Source organism: Culex pipiens, chromosome 2 (assembly GCF_016801865.2).
Source record: "Culex pipiens pallens isolate TS chromosome 2, TS_CPP_V2, whole genome shotgun sequence".
NCBI lineage: Eukaryota > Metazoa > Arthropoda > Insecta > Diptera > Culicidae > Culex > Culex pipiens.
Window position 1 is genome coordinate 149,619,709 of NC_068938.1, and position 21,861 is coordinate 149,641,569.

At 43.2% G+C, this 21,861-nt stretch overlaps 2 protein-coding genes, 1 long non-coding RNA gene and 1 pseudogene across 4 annotated transcripts; all 4 read left to right on the forward strand.

Moving 5' to 3' along the window:
- Positions 1-2,380: 2,380 nt before the first annotated feature.
- LOC120428360 (ankyrin repeat domain-containing protein 17-like) lies at positions 2,381-3,660 on the forward strand (annotated as a pseudogene).
- Positions 3,661-3,691: 31 nt separating this feature from the next.
- LOC120428358 (ankyrin repeat domain-containing protein 50-like) lies at positions 3,692-5,266 on the forward strand. 2 transcript variants are annotated; one of them, XM_039593364.2, is made up of 3 exons: positions 3,692-4,458; positions 4,524-4,784; positions 4,842-5,266. In XM_039593364.2, exons 1-3 carry the CDS (start codon positions 3,692-3,694, stop codon positions 4,846-4,848), a joined length of 1,035 nt encoding a protein of 344 aa, XP_039449298.1. In that variant the 3' UTR covers positions 4,849-5,266. The 2 variants fall into 2 exon arrangements, with proteins under 2 accessions (XP_039449298.1, XP_039449297.1); XM_039593363.2 differs by having other exon boundaries at positions 4,524-4,780.
- Positions 5,267-14,417: 9,151 nt separating this feature from the next.
- LOC128093165 (uncharacterized) lies at positions 14,418-14,934 on the forward strand. The gene is made up of 3 exons (XR_008212288.1): positions 14,418-14,669; positions 14,731-14,803; positions 14,862-14,934. It is a non-coding gene; the product is annotated as an uncharacterized LOC128093165 (long non-coding RNA).
- Positions 14,935-14,936: 2 nt separating this feature from the next.
- Positions 14,937-21,367, forward strand: LOC120428350 (uncharacterized). Its single transcript, XM_052709044.1, has 3 exons — positions 14,937-21,102; positions 21,164-21,236; positions 21,295-21,367. Exon 1 carries the CDS (start codon positions 16,025-16,027, stop codon positions 20,855-20,857), a length of 4,833 nt encoding a protein of 1,610 aa, XP_052565004.1. The 5' UTR covers positions 14,937-16,024; the 3' UTR covers positions 20,858-21,102; positions 21,164-21,236; positions 21,295-21,367.
- The last annotated feature ends 494 nt before the right edge of the window (positions 21,368-21,861 follow it).

The following is a 21,861-nucleotide window of genomic DNA, read 5'->3' on the forward strand; positions in this document are numbered from 1 at the left end:
TCCCCTGTAGATTCTGTGAAATGTGTTCCGTTCTCAGAATACTCTCTACGGTAAACGCAACGCAGTAGGGCTGGCCGCTTTAATTTTTGTAATACATTTACGGGTGTTCTCGGATGTCCTTTTCTATTTTAAAATTCAAAATTGGTGATAACATTTGTTTTTTTTTTCTAATTTTTCGAGCACTTTTACAGGCGGGGTTGAGTCTCAGAGGGTTAAGAGAAATTCAATGACCCAGAAGGGTCACTTTTATTTAGATTATTTCAAAATATCGTGTCTGCAATGTAATATTGCTGGTTACCAATGGTCTACAAAGCACGGCAGACAATTATAAAATGGTAGTTAAATGGGGTGCTTCTGGGCTTTTTTACAAATAAAGACATTGATAAGAAATTGTAGCATAACTGTAACAAATTTCCAGAGCATTTTGTGGTACTTTTAGTTTCAAATGTTGATGATATGGATTTAAATTTGCAACTTAGGTTATTTATATTATTTTGCTTCTTCCCCTAGAAAAATGTATGTAATAACCTTATTGGAAAACATAAATTATCGGAAAATTGAACAAATCTTGCAAAGGATTGCCCCCTTTAACTATATCTTGACTGAAGTTACTTTTGTACAATTTCAGCAACCGAATCAGCAACCCTCCCTATATGTTAAAACGAGCCATTGGGCATGTTTTATTCACAATGATCAATTAATTGTTTTATTTACGTTTTTGAGCACAAGATTTCATTTCAATAATGAATCTGTCATCACTGTGATGCAAGAAACAATACCATGTTCAACCTAATTCCGACCATGTTTAGTTCAACATGCTCGAACAAAACCACCGATGCGAAGCTTCATTCAATTATCGAATTCAAAAAGTCCTTTTGTTTGGGCACCCCATTTACAACGCGTTGAGTTGAGTTTTTAAAAGAATTAGCCAAAATCACAATATTAGAAAAATTCCCACCCCGAGTGGGACAGGGGAAGAGGGAAACCAGTCTGAATCGGATTAAAATTCGGTGGTCCAATTTGTGATTGCGAAACCGTTTCCACCGTTCGTAATCCAAAACTGGGCCACCACCACCGATGAAGTCCTGCACATTTCTCGTTTAAATTTTGCCATTAATCTACGTGCTCGGTGAAGCGTTGTAATTCTGCGCAGTTACGGCGTGGCCTTCAAGGACAAACATGGCCCGTTCAACCGTTGCAATTTATACTCACTAAATGGTGTGACCATGAGAGATGTGTTTAATTGAAAATTGCTACCTTTCGGACCACGGTCCCAGACGTTCTCGACCACAAGATCGTTCTCACCTGGACGACCGTTGGCAGAGGTCCTCGCGAAGCACGTCTTCGTAACCCGTTGCAGGTTGAGAAAGTGTTGAAACCGCACCCGGGAAAACCGCAAAAATGCACCTGGCTGACCTTCGAGGTGACAACACAGAGCACATCTCACTTTCGGTTTGAACTCCTTAGCGTGTAACGTCCTGGCGTCTTCAAGGCGTCTTCCAGGTGGAAGTTGTTCACGGCACTTTTCGTCAAATTAGCGAGACGTATCATTAACCGGGTGCGTGTTACGCCGGCCTTCTTCCAAGAAGTGTGCCGCATGTTCTGGACGTGAGGACAACCGTAAAATGGTCCCTTAAGATCTTCATAAGTTAACCCGTTTTGAGGGTGCGCGTCAGCAGCAGGGGTGGTAGCTGTTGAAAGAAGAAGCTCCCCCGACGAGGACTCACCTCTAATTGACTGTATGAATTATGGCAAACGATCAAAAACAGCGTTTTTTATGTGTCGAACCTAACCGCTCACCATATGGGAAGACCGCTATCGGTGTACCATACTGGGCCAAGCCAACCGTTTATTTGTTTACATGAGCACTATTAATTCAAATGGGCGCTTTTTCTGTACGTTTGTTCTGCGTCCGGAAAGTGGTTTCAATTGTGGTTTGAAGAGCAACTAATAAAAAAACCCAAAGGGGATGATACCTCCCCCCGCTCCTTCCCCTAAAAAACTGTAACATTATTGAAAATTAGTTACAATTCACTGAAAAAAATGTGTCATATGTCACAAATTTGTGTGGTCGGCCCCCGAAAAAAAGCCAAATTTAAACAAAAGTAGCTTATAATCATAACCTTCGACGCAAAAAAACCCCGAGCGAGCATTACCGATATCAAAAAATGCCGCCGTCCAAACAAAACCCCGATCCAACAGAAAAAATGGGATAATAATTGCAGAGCACCGCCGCAGCACGCGCGCGTTTCTCTGGACCTTAGCGCAACGCATTGGCTGTCATTAAATTAATGATGCACGCAAACATATTCCGGTGAACATCGGATGCGCATTCGGCTTTGACCATCCGATGTTCATACCTGTGAACATCGAACGTTCAAATTTCGTAAAAATTACCAACAGAATTAAAACTTATTTCAATGTATGTGTGAACCTCCCTATCGAGCTGCTCTCTTCTTCTTTAACTTTGTTCCATTAGCGGGGATTCTTCCGATTCTTCCTTCATCGCGTTTGACAGTTGGAGTTTTTACTTTTTTGCTAGCGCAATGTTTTGTTTTGCCGGCAACCAGATCCAGTTGGTGACATCCGGGACGTCGTCGCCGATCGAGGACGATGCGGTTGGCAACCTGAACCTGGCGGACGCCGAGCAGTGTGGCTTTTGCAGCCGCAGCCGGACCAGCCGGACCGTTCGACCCAAACCAGTCAGCTGCAGGTGCGTTACTTGCTTAAAAAAAAATAGCCGCTCTAAGGATAATTTCACTCGAATTATTTCTCCCCTTACCAGGCCACGACGACCAGATCCGGAGCGATGGTCCTTCACCACGCGCCTGGCGCTGCTGGCCAAGTAACGGCTGCGGACGGATGCCAGCAGCAGCAACCCAAGTTTGTGTCCAACGTGGACGCAGCAGCTTCAAACGGGAGGTCCGCCGGCGTTGATTCCGGTTAACGCGTCCGGAATGCCCACGAAGATAGCCAAAAAGAGTGACAAGTCACGCAAGGAGAAGAATCGGCTGGCCGGAGTACGACAGGCGCCGGCAGGTCAACAAAGTGCAGCTGCAGCGGCCGCCGTTCCTGGAGGATACCAGTTTGAGGCTAGTCCCGCTCCGGCACCCATTCAATACCCGGCTGGAAACTTCGTCCAGGAGCGTCAAATTGACGTGGACTCGGAGACCGATTCTGTGCTGTGCCTGTGCCGGTGGTTACGAAGAACTGGTCGAGTTGCTCATCAGTCGCGGTACCAACATCGAACACAAGGACAAGAAGGGCTTTACACCGTTGATCTTGGCCGCAACCGCAGGTCACGAGAAGGTCGTCGAAACGCTGCTCCGACATGGGGCGAAAATGGAGGCCCAGTCCGAACGCACCAAGGACACTCCACTGTCGCTGGCCTGTTCCGGAGGACGGTATGAAGTGGTGGAGTTGCTGCTGAACATGAACGCCAACCGTGAAAACCGTAACGTACCCGACTACACGCCACTCAGTTTGGCCACCAGCGGAGGTTACGTGAAAAACATCAAGCTTCTGCTGAGTCATGGCGCTGAAATCAACTCTCAAACGGGCTGCAAGCGAAACGAACCGAAATACCGCCCTCACGTTAGCCTGCTTCCAAGGTCGTCACGAGGTGGTCTCGTTGCTGCTGGATCGCAAAGCCAACGTTGAACATCGGGACTAAACCGGGCTCATTCCGCTGATGGAGGCCGCCTCCGGTGGTTACATTGAAGTGGGTCGCGTCCTGTTGGACAAGGGAGATGACGTGAATGTGGTACCGGTTCACTCCTCACGAGACACAGCCTTCACGATAGCCGCTGACAAGGGTCATCTGAAGTTTGTCGAGTTGCTTCTGTCCTGCGTCGCGGCCGTTGAGGTCAAGAACAAAAAGGGCAAATCTCAACTTTGGCTCGCTGCCAACGGAGGCCACCTGGCGGTCGTGGAGGTTCTGTGCAACGCAGGAGAAGACATCGATCCCCAGGACAAAATCGCACACCTTGGTCGTCAAGTGGATGGTGAACCACGTTACCCAGTTCCCGTTGGAACAGGAAATGACCCGCTACATCACCATCATCAAGGAGTTGCTGGAAAAGTGTCACGATTGCGTCGAACTTGGACTCGGACGAAGAAATTGTCAACGTTCCACTGCCACAGACTCGCGGAGGCGGCAACTCAACCACCCCCGCAACAAACAATCGCATTCATCCGAGAGAACCTCCACCAACAGCTTCAATTGTCGTCCAGCAGCAGCAGGACAAAGAGGAAGGTGGAGACTCCGGCATCGACGCCAACAGCCAAGGCTCGTGCTCGAGCTTGGACGTCAAGTCCGCCAGCAGCCAAATCGAGTAACAGCGAAAGAACAACAAAAAGCGCAAACAACAACTCCAGCAAGCTCACCAACAACAACAACAATCGCACGTCAGCTCGGCCGTCACGGCCAAGCAACTCCAGCAGCAGCAGTACGCGTAGGTAGGTACGAAAATTGTTCATCTTATGAACACAAATCTCACTCACAACTTTCACTCTTTCCACAGCGTGCATTTCTCGTTTGTGCACCCCGCCCCGACCAAAACCAAACTGCAAAACCTGCTTAAGAAGCGACCTCGCCGTCTTCGCCATCAGCAAGAGCCATCCACTTCCGCTCCGTACATCAAGAAGTGGAATTGGAATCTTGGAGCCGTGAAGTGGACCTGGTTAACGCTAGCGAAACTTCAAGCGCACATTAAGCAGCACCGGACTGGTTTGGGTCGGCAAAAACAAAGCTGCAGCCATGGCACGAAAATTGCCAAAGGTAGGTAGGAAGATCCCCTGAATATGAACAAAGTTCTACAACCTTTCTTATCTTCACACAGAACTTAAGCAAGTCACTTCGAACATGCAGACCCACAAGAACCTGACTGCGCTCCGGACCGGCCCCGGACAATTATAAGAATCGTCGTTGAAATTCTAAATCGAATGGCGTGGCAGCAGAGTGAAATAGACTGGCGTCGATAACAGAGCGGAAGTTTTGCGTGCCAATGCGTGGTTCTTCCGACGGATCGAGGTCGATCTGGTGCTGGACCAAACGAAAGCTCGCATGAAAACCGCCGGTACCGCACGGTCGACTGTTCCGTCAGGAAAATTTTGATGCGCTGGAATCGAACGGCCAAAGACCACAAGGCAGAAAGAACTGGTTGAACATTCTTTCCTGATTTTGTTGATTTCAACTCTGCAACTAAAAAAATGGTTTGCCGATGACTGGATTAACAAAGATTGATTGTCAAACGTTCGTTTTAAAGGCTGAATTAAAAAAAATTTAACGTTTTATCAATTATTTCCTTTTGTAGGGAATATTAATCAAAACAGATGTTTTTATTTCTTTAACTTAAAAATTAAACCAAATAAATCTATTGTTTTCAATGTAAACAGTTCGATTTAGTTTAATTTTGAAATTAAAGCAATAAAAACATCTGTTTTGATTAACATTCTCTTAATTTAAATTATATTATACCCAAAATACTCATTGAACAGAGCCATCTAGTGTCAAAAACATTGAACAGAGCCATCTAGTGGCGAAAAGCGGCACTGCCCAGCAGCGGCAATGTACGGTGGCGCCGCCAGTGTTGAATAGAGAAAACTGCAAAAAGCTGCACGGGGCGACACGCACACAATCAAATGAACTGTCAAATTCCATTCAAAGCAAGATGAACATCGGATGGTCAACGCGCTTTGAGCATCGAATGAGCATGATCGTTTATGACCATTCGATGCTCAAATTTTCGGTACAAATGATCAAAGAATTCGCATTGGTTGTTTTGCGTGTGTCAGTAGCGCGAGCGCGATGTCGCTGAAGTCCGAAAACAGAGCAGCGAGGCGAGGGGTGACCTTTTGTCGCGCTTTCGAGTCCTGCAGACGAGGACTGAGAGGATTCTTTGGAGGGTCGAGTTACTACGGCGTTGTGGCAGGATAATGGGTAAATATGTTTTAATAAATGCAACATTGCTTTTTTTATGTTCAACTATGCTGCCCACGTGGTGCATTGGCTCCAAATGTCTATTTTTACGACGAAAAGGAGATATAAAAATAAAAATTTAGCGTAACAATGTTGAGTCTTTCTAGCATTTTTACGATTTTTGCATTTTTCAAAAACCTCATGACCGATTTTGTTACATCCTTAAATGTACCCTTAACATAGTCCAAAATCAATACAAAATCAAAAAAACCCAACCCCATGTAAGCAGCAAACTTGTAACATTGGGAACTTGCGCATTTCGTACTTACTTAATTGAAGTGCTTTTGATTGTCCACGCTCCATATAAAACATTTTTTTTTGTATGGATAATAGGATGCCCAGGGTGACTTTTATTTTTTTTTCCTCTCGTCTGACTGTTTGATGAGACTAATTTGATTTTTCTTCTAAATTGTTGATCGAAAATCAATCTAAACACACAATTATAAATAATTAAAAAAATGACGTTGATTTTTGGCAAGCAGAAATGTTTAAAAAAACGAGATGGCACTGTATTGTTCCTTAGGCTATTTTAGGACTCTGGGCCAAATATGAGCAAAATCGGTTAACATCTACCCATTGATATTCGAAGGTGAAGTTTGTACGCGAAAATGTTCAAAAAAGCATAAAAACCAAATAAAACCCAACTTTCTTATGGTTGCGTCTGCAGGGTGCGCTACTTCCATCCAAATATTCCCAAAAGTGAGATTTTCATTGAAAATGTAATGCTCTACAACTTTGCCAAACATACCAAAGCTGTAAAATTCGATCCTGGGAAGTTATTGGTGATTTAAAAAAGCTTTTTGTTGTATGAAAAACATTTTTTTTTTCGTCAACTTCAGGCTCGGGTATTAACCTGGGTGCTGAATAGTGGTTCACAAAACGGCCTCAACTATCAAAGTGGAACCAAGTAGAGAGTATTGTTATCGATCATTAATTTTGTTTTCTTTTGCAAGAATGAAAAATGTGTGGCTTTTGAGGACTTGGAGTTGAAGTCAAGAAATCTTAAGAAAGTTGAAGTTGAGATCATAATTTTTTTTTATAAGAAGTTGTGTTTTCCTAAAAGAGCACTCAGCTAGCAAAATCTAAACATAGCAATATGCACCCAATATGGCTTATGAATTGATCTCAGTTGAAAGGTTCTCCCAATCTCTGAATTGCAAATTTAACATCCTGGAGCAGAACTGTTAAATTCTAATAAATACTTATTGAATTGAATTGAATAAAAGTTGTTTATGGAGTCGATGCAGTCCATCCAGAAGCTGTCTTGATTGTTTCATTCCGTTTGAAAACCTGGTTTAGTGAAAATCTACTCTGTTTGTAGGATCAGCTTCGCTAGAATAAGCGAAGCTTTTTCGCTGGACCAGGAAGAGCTGCAGCATTCCAAAATCAGCCAGGGAATTTATCTGCGACATCGAAGAATGACACTCTCGCCGCAGTTCTTCGTCACCCGTAAAAAAAATCTTTTCCAACCGATCGAAACGCGACCATTTTCCAGCAAAAAATGACAAAAACTAAACAAAATAAAACACATACTACTGATTATAAAACAGCTTATTTACTAGTAAGAAAAAGTCATGCTTGTGCTTGAACAGCCTCCTACTTTGTAGATGTAAACAAAGTGGGATCGTTCGAAAATCACGTTACGTATTCTTTCTATTCATCACCTAGGTATTAACGGGTAAATCTTAACCAATTTCGCTCAAAATTGGCACAGATTAAGTATAATAAATATCCCTTAACTTGTTTTCCGTTTGTGGAGCAGGTCGTTATTTTTTTCTGGGCACCCTAATGAACAATTGTCCACATGGAATTAGAATTTCCGAAAATGTGTTTACGTGGTTTTTGGATGGCCCCTTTAAAATTTGGTTTTAATTAAAAATAAAAATATAATTATCAAGGCACCCAACTTTTAACTTCAGTTCATGCAGTGCTGTGCTATAATGAACTTTTCTGTATTCTTATTTCTGTTGGTGATAGCTAGGTAATTTTGTCAGTTTAGAATGACAGAAAAGTAAGTAACTTAAAACGAGGTGACTTTGATAGGTTTGAGATTTTTCCGAAAATTGAAGAGTACAAATTAAATACGTACGGAATGGTATGGAATCGTACCATGGTAGAGAAGTGTTAAAAGTACTTCTAGAAGAAGTTTTCATATACTTTTGGAAAGTTTAAAAAGTTAGTTAACTATAACTAGGAAAATGTTGATAAATAGCATTCTTTTAATATTATCAAAATGTCATGATTTTCTCAATGAACATGATTTCAAAAACGGAATGCATTTTAGATTATTTGGAAATCTTACACTAGGAGAAGACAATTTCGGTAGAACAAATTTCATATAAAATGTGTAAACTTTTGATTCGTGCATCGAATTCAGTTTAAAAGCAATATGAATCGATAATCTGTGAACCGAGGTGTAGGGAGTCGCTGGTAGGCAGCTGGACTAACAGTCCAAAGGTCGTCAGTTCGAATCCCGGGGTGGATGGAAACCCAGGTGTAAAAAGAGGTTTGCAATTGCCTCAACAATCAAGCCTTTGGACACCTAGTTTCGAGTCGGAATCTCGCAATCGAGAACGCCAAGGCATTGCCGTAGAGCGAATAATTTGATTTTTTTTGTTTGATTCGATAAATTTATGAACAAAACTAGTTTTAACGAATTGGAGGCAAAATTCTGACTTTTAACAATTTTAACTAAATCTATTTTTTATTGTCAAGCTTAAGCATTACTCAGAAACTACTCTAAAATGATTTAGAATTTTTAAATCTCAGATGGCTGTCAAAATGGCGATGATAAAAAAAATGGTTCAAAATTGGTTAGAATAATCAGAATAGATCAGAACTTTTCAACCTGACTTTACTTACCGAAATAAAATATTGTGACATCCGTGTCTTATGAATCCCAAACATCATTAATCATATCGCTACCAAATGCTTCCATTGTACCACAAAACTAATCCGCAAATCAAATTCACCGTCACCTATTCTTAATGCACCATCCCGCTAATTCATCCCCGATGGTTAATCTTCCTTCTCCCTAAACTACCCAAACACTCCAACCATCACCGCAAATCCCAAAACGCAACATCAGCAGCAGCCAGCAATTTGCATAATTGAAGTGGCAATTTTTCATTAAGCCTAAGTGGCTCTTGACTTGCGCGAGCTTTAATCTCTCGGTGCAAATCGCGGCAATATAAAAGGTATAATTTAAATTTGCAGACTCCAGTAGCAGGACAAAACACCGAGCCCGAGATCTAATCTCATCTCCCGGGCCCAAAATTGCTCACTTTATGGTCCACGGTCGTCGTCGTGTTAAAACGTTAAAACTGGAGCAAATATTGGACGACGACGAGGGTGAGGGCACATATAAAACCATCATCAACTTTATACCTACCGAAACATATTCCGTCACTTTGGCAGAACAGCGCGAAATGAATAATTCCTGTGCAAATATGCAAATATTCCACTCCTCCCGTGCACGGAAGCGAACAAAACAAAGTCAGGACCCTAACCTTCCTTGTTCCATTACATGGGCTGCATGCGAAAATGGAAATCAAAATTGAATTAGGGGTTGGGGTGGATGTTAATGAAGTACACCTTCTGAACAACTGTTGCCGTGAGGAATTGTCGTTAAGTTTGGAATGTAAGTGTGCCAGACAAATTCAGTTGTACTCGCTTTTTAATTTGTGGACTCATTTCGTCCTACGAAAGTTCTGGACTGGAATGTTGAAAGCTGTATTCATAAAAAATAAATGACACTGGACCCGATTCTCAACCTACTTTAACTTATGGATTATGGGAGCGTATATTTCGAGAATTTGTTAAATGACCTAAATTAAGAACATAACTTATATTGGGATTCTATAGTTTTACACAGGTAACATAGTTGATAAGTGTTCAAACTTTATGAAAATAAATGTATTATTTAATGTGCTACAAAAACTGGCTGGCTAGTTTCTTTGTTAAGCTTTTAGCCCTGAAATTTCAACAAGTTTCGTATAAATATGTAAATCCCAAATTTCAATACAATTCTCACATACTTATTAAATATTACTCAAGAATTTACTAATAATGTTTTATTTTTTGTGATATGATAATAGTAACATAAGGAATTTCTTAGAATAATTCTCTTCACAGTAAAAAATAATGTAAATTTGGAAGCTGTAATTTTGGAAGGTTGAATATTACCTCTTTTATGAAGTGATTTTACCTCAATTTAGACTGAAAAAGTGACATTACACCAGAAAAGTGGTAAAATTACACATTTCCAGAGGTAAAATTACACCTTTTTTCTGACATAAAAAATGTACCCCTTCCCAGATGTAATATTACCATGATTTTTTTTTTCTGTGTTGGTAAAACATTTAGCACCTTAATTTTGGAGTTCCCAAGATGGGATTTGAGTGGCCAATCTGTTCAAATACTTTTTTCTAGTAACAAAGTAAGACTTATCAGTTTTGAAGAATCATAATTGCTGTGATCTCCCACGAGATTTTATTATATTTAACACCACAGCGTTTCAATAGTGTTGCATTCACATTGTGTCTAGCCATCATTCACTCCACAGTTGGCCTTAGTTTGACTATGATTCTCTCTCAAGTACTAGCTGCCATTAATAATTCCAGTGAAGTCTTGGGAACGCGTTACACAAACCCAGTTTGCATTGTTAGTAATCAGACACATGATTCGACGAATAATTTCATCCGGGAAGCAACACAATGGGAGAGTTTTCCAATCCTTCTTCTCTCCAAACCAGGTCCAGCGCTGTCGATGTGCTCCACGGTGGTCATGTTTTTGGAAGTGAATTTGGTGAACTATCTGTTCTCTGGTGATGTTCAGATTGTCTCGAAGATTTCATCACGGTTTATATTTGTTAATCTGTGGCCAGAATTGAATGAGCTAATGATGATTTTTTATGATATTTTTACAAAAACAGGAAATATGCCGGAAAGTTTATTGCTGAATAGTGATGGTGCATATGCTAGAAATTATTTTACAAAGAATATCGATTGCTATGGCTGGGATAGTTATGACTTTCGTGATGTTTTGAATAGAAATGTTATGCAAGATGCTCATGGATTTACGCTCAAACTTAGGATTGGTACAATTTACACAGAATCTGTTCCTGTTGAAGAATCGAAAGCACCGATATTTGTGATGATGAAATTATTTGCAAATTATTTCAATGGCACCATTGAATTTGTCTCGGAGACAGAGTTAGGCCTCGGGGTTACAATGGTGGACCACTTATATTTTGGACATATTCATATGGTTCCACAACAGTTGGTGTTTCATCCAAAAGTTAGGATCGTGCCTTCATACGAACCTGATGGATGGTGCTTATTACTGAAAAATACAATCTCACAAAAAAATCTTTTTAATTCGCATTATGCCACAATTTTTTGGTCGTTACTAGTAGGAATTAAACTTGTTTTTATTTGCTTCATGACTTTTATTAGGTTATCTTTTCCAAAGTGCTGTTTAGAATCGATGATCAAGTATTGTCGTGAAATGGAGGCAAAAATAAGTTTCTTCACATTTTTAGAAGAGGTTTTTCTGGCAATGCTGTGTGATTATTTTATGTCGGAATCAGTATTTTGGTATATGACAGCACGATACACGCAAGAAATCCAAACCATAAGACAATTTAATAAAACTGGAAAACCGATATGTATTGATAATCCAGAGCAACTATCCTTGTACTTGAAGCATTTAGAGATAGATTTAGTAAACCCAATTCATGAAATTAAAGATTATCCGCTGTTCAGTTGTGCACTTTGTTTGCTTTGTGAAGCTGCTAGGATTGCAGCTACATTTCCTTTGACATTGGATGGGACAGAATATCTATACGTTATGGAGGAACAACTAACGTCGGTTGATGGAGGGCACAGTTTTTACCAAGATTTCCCCATGATTGATACGTTTAGCCATTTTCAGAGTAAAGTATTTCAAGCAGGACTTTGGAGCTACTGGAAGCAATTGTTTGAAAATGCAGTTCGCGACCATCAAGCCATGATAACCTTCAAATTACCACTTGATACATTTTCTTTAATGGTTTGTTTGCGATTTTGGTTTTTCAGTTGTTTGATAGGAATCGTAGTGCTTTTATTGGAGCTTAAATGTGCACGCTGGAAATTGCGTAATAAACGGAAGTCTGAACGTGTTAATGTTTGAATAAACTAAATATTAGCTGAACCTTAGTGTTTAAATGAAATATAATTAACAGTTATACTGCCGCTCAAACCAAGTCCGTCCCATATGAGTTAATGATGCAGTTTGGTTCAAAATCATGTGAACTATCAGAATAACCAATAATATTTAGTAGTTTGTTCCAGAAAATCGCAGCAAATTTCACTTTTTTTCGAAAATTCTAACACGTAGCCTTATGGGCGGGACAAATTTGTTTTGTGTTTTTCTCGGCTTGCTGTTTTTACATATGGGACGGACTAGATTAGAGTGGCAGTATATATTTCGATGAAAACAATGCATTAATTACAATAAATACTGTCGTTTCCTAAAAATGCCTTCTCCTCCACATTGTACAATTCGGGATTTCAGGTAATTAAAAAACATTCAAGTTGCGATTTGAGAATTTCGATTTTCTTTTAAAAAAAACACATACAATTTCATGAATTCATATTTTTACCAATGAAAGCTGACAGCTAGATCGTAGAGATGGGTAATTTAATGTACTTTTGGCATCTACATCAACCCAGAAGTGTCATTTGTTCATTTAGAACATTTTTTTTCATTTAAAATTTCGTATTTATTTCTATTTTGCAGGGTTACTTTTAGAGTGTAACAATGTTCTACAAAGTTGTAGAGCAGACAATTACACACATTTTGATATAAAAACATAAGCGGTTTGCTTATAACCGTCACGAGTTATCGCGATTTTAAGAAAACAATGTTTTGAAAAAGTAACTTTTTGCGTTTCTCATTTGTTTCGTCGTCTGTGTCTGTAGTTGTCTGCTCTACAACTTTGTAGAACATTGTTACAATCTAAAAGAATAACCCTGCAAAGTTAGAAAAAACACGATATTTCAAAATGAAAAAAGCTAGATGAAAAATGACCCTTCTGGGTAATGAGGATTCGAAAAGTACATTAAATTTCCCTTAAAATGACATGTTCCAACATTTTTTTACAGTTGAGTAACGGAAAATGGCAGAGTTTTTAAAACGTTTTTAGTGTTTTTTTTGATGAAAAAAAAAAGTTTTTTCGGAGTTCTGAATACGCAATTAAATCGGGCGTCCAGTTTTACATAACCCCCCCCCCCCTTCCTTTGAAACCAATTTTCTATCTCATCACCGTTTCAGGCTGCAAATTATTAAAAAAACACCTCTTTTTCTGCATGTTCAAAAATGTCATGAGATATAAAAAAAACGGACCTCGGATCAGGGATGGTATTTACTCGTTTCCTCGCCGATGGCGAGGGCTTTTAGATATCGTCCCTCGCTCAAATCATCAAATTTTTGCCGTTCTCCCAAAACTGCATCAAGAGAGCGAAGCGAAAACGACGCCGATGAAATAGCGAGCAACGAACAAACCGATGCGTAAGACGGGAAAAAATCTCTCGCACAGCCAGCCTCCTCGCTCAAAAAGCAAGAGAAAGAGCAATCGTGAAATTCTCTCGCCCGTAAGCCCTGTAGAAATGAGTTCATTTGTGTGCGTGAGCTCCAGTGTATGTATACAGCAATTTCGTGTGCGTGCCTCTCCGGTTGGAACGATAGTTCCATCGGAGCTAGCGAGCGGGTATTCCTCGTCGATGTGGTGGGCTTTCGATATTCGCGATAGCAAGCCGACCATCACTCGGCTGCGAAAGAGAAGAGAAAGTTTAAGAGACGAGGAACGCACGGAAATATGCATCAATGATAGTGCGATGGTGATGGTTTACCTACCCTGCCTCGGATTCGTGATCAGGGACAAAAGTTACCCCTTAGCTTAGGACCAAGTTTCACGCAAATCGAAGAGGGGTCTGGGCAACTTTTTCCGATTTCGTGTAAGTTGGTAAAGAATTACCCATTTGTCAACGCTGAAAGTTATCGTAGTTTTATTAAAAAAAATGATATTTTCCCGTTTTCATAATTTTAAAGTGTTTGCGCGCGGTGTGACGAAAACCGTGTTTTTTTTATTATAGACATTTTACCACTTTTGTGGCATTCAGTCTTGGAAAAAATGGTTTAAATTTTGTTGTACAAACTGGTTTCTTTCAGGAAGTTTAGCATCAAGATCTCCTTTCTTTTCTCATTTGCAAGAATGGTTGGAAGTGTTCCACTGATGCTGTTGTTTTTGCGGCTTTCCTCGAAACCTCTGCAGTCTTGAAGAATATGTTGGACTGTAAACAAGACGCCACAATAGCGACAAACTGGTGGCGCAATTTTCTCGAGGAGATACGAGTGAGTCAAGCGGGTGTGACCTATCCGTAGTTGTTACGCGAGACAGTAACGACCTCCAGTAAAACATCTTGGCTGCACTGTCGCTGAGGCCCGAGTACGACTCTGGCCACCAACTGTCAAGGAACATCGCTACGTCATGAAACAACTTTGTGAACTCGGAAAACGAAGAAGGACAGAAAATTGACTCGCTGCGACGAGCTTAGGTGTGCTCTGTAGATTAAAATTGCTAGTTTATCGTTTATCGAGCTGAAGATTGTAATGCGAATTTAACTATCTGTGAATTAATTTGTCCACCGTGAGTTTTCTTAACAAAATACATTAGGATAGTTTTTGTGAGATACCATATGTACTTTTAGGTTAGATTTACCCGCGTTTGGCAACGCACCCGCGATCTCGTTGATTAATCCCACCAATTTTCACCAACGCAAGGTAATTTGCTGTAAAATTTAACTTAGAAGTATTTAATTGAAAACGTTTGTATAAACAGCACCAGCTGCCCAAATTTAACATCAGGTTCAGAACGAATTAAAAAAAGGCAAAAAAGATTACAAACGTAAGTAGGCATACGAACGCGACTAAGTTAACCATACCATGCATTACAGGAAAATTTTATTCTTTCGCAACAATAAAGTAATCAAAATTTTGGAAACAACATCGTTACTGCCGTAACATTTATAAAATTTTCGTTTCTGTGGACCTGAGACGATGGCTGCCCACAAGAATCCCGACCAAGAACATAACCTTCAAAGTCATTGTGTGCTTTGTGACGAGCCAGACGATGATTTCATGGTGCAGTGCGACGAATGTGATGCGTGGCATCATCATGCTTGTGTTGGTGTGAATGAAACGGTAGCGAGAAACCAGGATTGGTGCTGCCAGAGGTGCGTCACAACGATGAACACAGCTAAAGTCAGTGAAAATAATCAGCTAGTTGTGCCTACAGTCCCTGAGAACGCAAAACCCAAAAAGAAAACTGCGGGTCGTGTTTCCAAGAAGGTCTCACCGACTCCTGCGCCGTCTCCTGTACCAATACCTGTGCCACAACCCGTACCAGCTTCAGGCCTGATCCTGATCTTGTTGCCTGTTCCTGAAATTAAAGTTCCTGAGAATAAAGTTCCTGAGAATAAACCATCTGCTGAACAAACGTCACCACATATTGGCGGAACATTCAACGTAGGTGATACGTCGCTCAATCCCGCACAAGCCCAATTGCAGTTGCGGTTATTGGAAGAGGAAGAAGCGTTGGAGAAGAAGTTCCTTGAGAAGCGGTACCGTCTGTTGATGGCTGCGGCTGCAGATCCTGTACCCGATAAAAGCCACACACGCGATGTTTTGGGTAACCCTCTTAAACATTCAACGCCGTTACCGTCACCGTCACCGTCGCCGTTACCACCTCTGCCAGATCAGCCTAACCCAGTGCCCTCTGAAACGCCGAGCTTTTTTGGAAACAGTATTCGCTTGGGCGATCGATCGATCGCAACGGGACACCATGGACAAGATCCAGGTATCCTGAGTCGAAGTCAAATTGCAGCGAGGCACGCTGTATCCTGAGATTTGCCCAAATTCGCTGGTGACCCAGAAGAGTGGCCACTTTTCTTTGCCACTTTTGAAAGCACAACCAAGATTTGTGGCTTCACAGCGGAAGAGAACATGATCCGGTTGAACAATTGCATTCAAGGTGAAGCTAGAACCAAAGTATTCAGCCAGCTTTTGCACGCCAGCAACGTTGACGGTGTGATCTCCACATTGAAGATGTTATACGGACGTCCAGAGATAATTGTGCAATCCCTGATTAAGAGAATCCACACGCTGCCCTCACCGAAGGCTGACAAGTTGGACACGTTGGTGGATTACGCCGTAGCAGTTCGAAACATGGTAGCGACCGTTGAGGCTTGCCACCTGGATGACTACTTGTACAACGTATCGCTACTCCAAGAGCTGGTCACACGCCTTCCCACCATGATCATGCTAAGTTGGGCAATGTTTCGTCAACCGCTGAATCGAGTGACGCTGAAGGACTTCAGCGATTGGTTGTACCGCATGGCCGAAGCTGCTAGTACCGTGACTGTTCCACTGCCGCCTAGTGACGACGCCAAAAACAAACGAAGTCGTAGAGGTGACGGCGGCTACCTGCACTCACATCGCGAAGCATCTCCGTCCCCAACGAGGAAGCCAGCCGACAACGAACGAGCTGAAGAATGCCATATATGCAGTGGAGACTGTGAATCGGTAGAGAAGTGCCCTGCTTTTCTGCGACTGGACCATTCAAAGCGTTGGACTGCGCTGAGGGAGCACGATCTCTGTCGACGCTGTCTTAAAAATCATCGTGGATTCTGCAAAGTGAACGTTGCTTGTGGAATGAACAATTGCAAATACAAACACCACCCTCTACTCCACAACGATGCACCCAGGAGGCATACCAACATTACGCCTACTGAATTCAGTTCAACAACACCGGAAGTAACGAACGCAGTGAACATCAACGAAGCAGAATGTAATACCCACCGAAGCGCTGACAAAGCGGTACTGTTCCGTTATGTGCCTGTCCTGCTGCATGGTCCAGAATCCACGATCAACACCTACGCGTTCTTAGACGATGGGTCGTCTGTGACGCTGCTCGAGAACGAACTGGCGACGGAGTTGGGGTTTGACGGTGTTCCTTATCCGCTCTGTTTGAAATGGACCGCGGATGATTGCCGCTATGAAGAGAACTCGCGTCAAGTATCGCTGCAGATTTCGGGTATCCGCAACCCTGGAAACCGGTTTCGTCTGGGAGACGTTCACACGGTCGACAAGTTAAAGCTACCACCGCAAACGCTGGCCTTTGAAAAGTTAGCGACAAAGCATCGGCACTTGAAAGGCTTACCTGTGGACTCGTACGCTAACGTACGCCCTCGAATCCTCATTGGAATGAACCATATCCAGGTTGGACGCAACCTTCGCACCAAAGAAGGCGAGGCGCTGGAACCGATCGCTTCGAAGACACGCCTGGGATGGATCGTGTACGGCCCAACCTCAGATCTGAATCAAATCGAAAATCCTTCGCTGTTTCACAACTTCCACATTTGCGATGCTAGCCATGCCGCCGAAGACGATCTCCACAAACTGGTCAAAAGTTTCTTCGCCTTGGACAGTCTTGGAATTTCGAAGCCCACGAAGCCGATCATGACTAGTGAAGATGAACGTGCGCTCGACATGATGCGGGCCATCACTTCTCTGCAAGGCGATCGTTACCAGTCCGGTTTGTTGTGGAAGTATGATGACGTACGTTTGCCGGACAGCAAGACTATGGCCAAAAAGCGAACTGAATGTCTGCACCGACGGATGGCAAGGGAACCAGAACTAGCGAAAGCGCTCGCGGAAAAAATCGCGGACTTGAACAAGGGCTACGCACGCAAGCTGTCTCCTGTGGAAATCGCCGAGCAACGGAAGCGCGTCTGGTACATGCCGGTGTTTCCTGTTTTCAACCCTAATAAACCCGGGAAGCTGAGGATCGTCTGGGACGCTGCTGCTGTTTCCGGAGGAATTTCTCTAAACGACGTGCTGATGAAGGGGCCAGATTTGAATACATCACTACCGTCAGTTCTCTACAAGTTTCGTGAACACGCTGTGGCTGTTTCCGGCGATATCCGTGAAATGTTCCACCAAGTGCGCATGAACGATGAGGATCAGCACTGCCAGCGATTTTTTTGGCCGAACGAGGACGGATCAATGGATGTGTACGTGCTCACAGTGATGTCATTCGGTGCCAAATGCTCACCCAGCAAAGCCCAATTCGTCAAGAATCACAACGCGGAACGCTTCCGAAACCGGTTCCCTGCCGCGGTTAACGTAATCCAAAAGTCTCACTATGTCGACGACATGCTGACAAGCGTGGACACCGATGAAGAAGCGATCGAACTGACGAAACAAGTCAAGATGATCCATGAAGCAGGCGGGTTCGAAATCCGCGGCTGGGCTTCTAACTCAAACAAAGTTCTGGCGGCTCTTGGAACCGATCAAGTCTCTGAGAAAAGTTTGGATATCACGTCTGAGGTGGCGAACGAGAAAGTTTTAGGCATGTGGTGGTCAACGCAGGGCGACTACTTCACCTACAAAGTGTTCACTGATCGAAACAAAGAAGTTCTCACGGAAGGCCGGCGGCTTACAAAGTCTGAGGTCTTGCGCATTCTAATGTCGATCTACGACCCGCTCGGTCTCATCGCGTGTGTCCTGATGCTCCTGAAGATCGTGTTGCAAGACGTTTGGAGATCTGGTGTGGACTGGAAAGATGGCATTTGCGACGCTGAGTACGAAAGATGGCAACAGTGGCTGGAGTTTCTCCCAGAACTCGAATCTCTACGCATTCCTCGCTGCTACCAAGTGAGCTGGGCTAACAGCGAAGGAACCACAATTCAACTACATACGTTCGTAGACGCAAGCGAGTGTGGCTACTCTGCGGTGAGCTACTTTCGCTTCGAAAACGGAAACCAAATTCATTGTGCATTGGTTGGGGTCAAGTGTCGAGTTTCTCCCCTCAAGTTCATCTCCATTCCTCGATTAGAACTACAAGGTGGCCTAACTGGTGGTCGGTTTGCTGCTAGCATTCAAGAGGGGCACACGTACCAAATCTCAAAGCGATTCTTTCACACCGACGCACGAGACGTACTGTGCTGGCTACACAACAGAGACCATCGTCGCTACAGCCAATTTGTTGCCTTCCGAGTGAGCGAACTATTGGAGATCACTGACCTTAACGAGTGGAACCACGTGTCGTCCAAACTGAACATCGCCGATGAGGTCACGAAGTGGAAACGCAAGCCCAACCTGAAACGAGTCATCAGTGGATCCGGATTCATGTGGCAACCGGAAGAAACCTGGAGAAAGCAGTCTGCAGTTGAAGAAACGCTAGAGGAACTTCGAGCGAATGTGTTAACCCACCACCAGGCCGATGATCCAGCCATTCACCCAGAAGACTTCTCTAGCTGGAATCATCTTCTACGAACAGCTGCTTACGTGCTGCGTTTTGCCAAGCTTGTGCGTGGTCAGCGGCTGAAAACGGTTCCACTTCTATCAAGAGAACTTCGAGCAGCCGCAAATCATCTCTATCGACAAGCACAAGAGGACGCCTACTACGAAGAGCGCATTTCTTTGTCGTGCCCCGATGAGTTGACTGGTAAGCGAATTCTTCACAAAACTAATGCTCTATTTAAGCTGGAACCCTACCTTGATGACGACGGCGTGATGCGGATGCGTGGGCGTATTGCTGCCTGCGAGTGCTTGGATGAGAGCGCCAAACATCAGATCATCCTGCCGCGAGACCATCCGGTGACATCGTTGGTGATTCTTCAAATTCACGAAGACTACCATCATCAGAGCCATCAAACTGTGATCAACGAAGTCCGGCGCAAGTTTTACATTCCTCGTTTGCGTGCCGCCTATGCCAAGGTTCGAAGTAAATGCCAGTTGTGCAAGAATCAAACTGCGACGCCTCAACCTCCCGCCATGGCTGACTTGCCCAGGCTTCGTTTAGCTGCCTTTATCCGGCCGTTCTCGTACGTTGGGATCGACTACTTCGGTCCGATGCAGGTAACAGTCGGACGTCGAGTGGAGAAACGCTGGGGCGTTCTAGCAACGTGCTTGACAGTCCGCGCGGTCCATATCGAGGTCGCCCACTCACTGACAACGAGTTCCTGTATCATGTGCCTTCGGAACATCATCGCTCGACGTGGAACCCCAATTGAGATAATCAGCGACCGAGGAACCAATCTGGTCGGCGCGAGCAAGGAGCTGAAGGAGGCGATGAAAGAAGTCAACCAAGATCGTTTGATGGCCGAGTTTGTCACCGAGGAGACCAGGTGGAGCTTCAATCCACCAGCTTCGCCGCACATGGGTGGCAGCTGGGAGCGGCTGATTCGGTCTGTAAAAAAGTTTCTTCAACAAATCTTGCCGACGCAACGTTTACCCACGGATGAAGTCCTTCGGAGCACGCTAATCGAGATTGAAAACATCATCAACTCTCGCCCCTTGACCTACGTACCGGTTGACGACGAAGCAACTCCAGCGCTAACCCCGAATTGCTTCCTACTGGGCTCAACGAACGGTTCTAAGCCAAACGTTCTGTACGACGGCGGCAGTGCGGCGCTCCGAAACACCTGGAAGACTTCACAGATGCTGGCCAATATCTTCTGGAAGAAGTGGGTGGCCGAGTATCTTCCCGAAATCACCCGCCGATCAAAATGGTTTACTCCTGCTCGACCGATCCAGTTGGGTGACATCGTCATCGTAGTTGATCCCCGATTCCCACGGAACTGCTGGCCCAAAGGGAGAGTGGTTGCAACAAAGCAGTCCAAGGATGGTCAGGTCCGTTCAGCTACAGTACAAACAGTGACCGGGTTGTACGAACGTCCTGCGGTGAACCTAGCGGTACTGGATGTCGGCGCAAAGGAGAGTAATCTGGACCAGGATCCAACCACTGGGGGGGACTGTTACGCGAGACAGTAACGACCTCCAGAAAACATCTTGGCTGCGCTGTCGCTGAGGCCCGAGTACGACTCTGGCCACCAACTGTCAAGGAACAACGCTACGTCATGAAACAACTTTGTGAACTCGGAAAACGAAGAAGGACAGAAAATTGACTCGCTGCGACGAGCTTAGGTGTGCTCTGTAGATTAAAATTGCTAGTTTATCGTTTATCGAGCTGAAGATTGTAATGCGAATTTAACTATCTGTGAATTAATTTGTCCACCGTGAGTTTTCTTAACAAAATACATTAGGATAGTTTTTGTGAGATACCATATGTACTTTTAGGTTAGATTTACCCGCGTTTGGCAACGCACCCGCGATCTCGTTGATTAATCCCACCAATTTTCACCAACGCAAGGTAATTTGCTGTAAAATTTAACTTAGAAGTATTTAATTGAAAACGTTTGTATAAACAGCACCAGCTGCCCAAATTTAACATCAGGTTCAGAACGAATTAAAAAAAGGCAAAAAAGATTACAAACGTAAGTAGGCATACGAACGCGACTAAGTTAACCATACCATGCATTACAGGAAAATTTTATTCTTTCGCAACAATAAAGTAATCAAAATTTTGGAAACAACATCGTTACTGCCGTAACAGTAGTCTCGTCAGAAGACGCTGGTCCGATGCACAGCTTACCGAGTTTTTATTTTCGAAAAATCATATCTCGAAATCCTTTTAAAGTTTTCATCCGACTTTTTCAAATGTTAGGCTGGACTTTTTTGGTCCCCAACTAATCACCTTTCATTTGCGTCCAAGACAGCTAAAATTGGTTGTCAATCAACGAAAATTGCATTTTTTTGGACCACCCTAACACGGCGTAGGTTACCCTAAGGGCCAAACAAAAAAATATAGGTCTAATTATTTTGGCCAAGGAACAGCTACAACAATGTTGAGCCTGATCGGAGATCTTTTTTTCGGTTTATGATCTTTTCAAATGGAATTGCTGATTTTAATACCCTGCTTTTCGAGGAAAAAATAT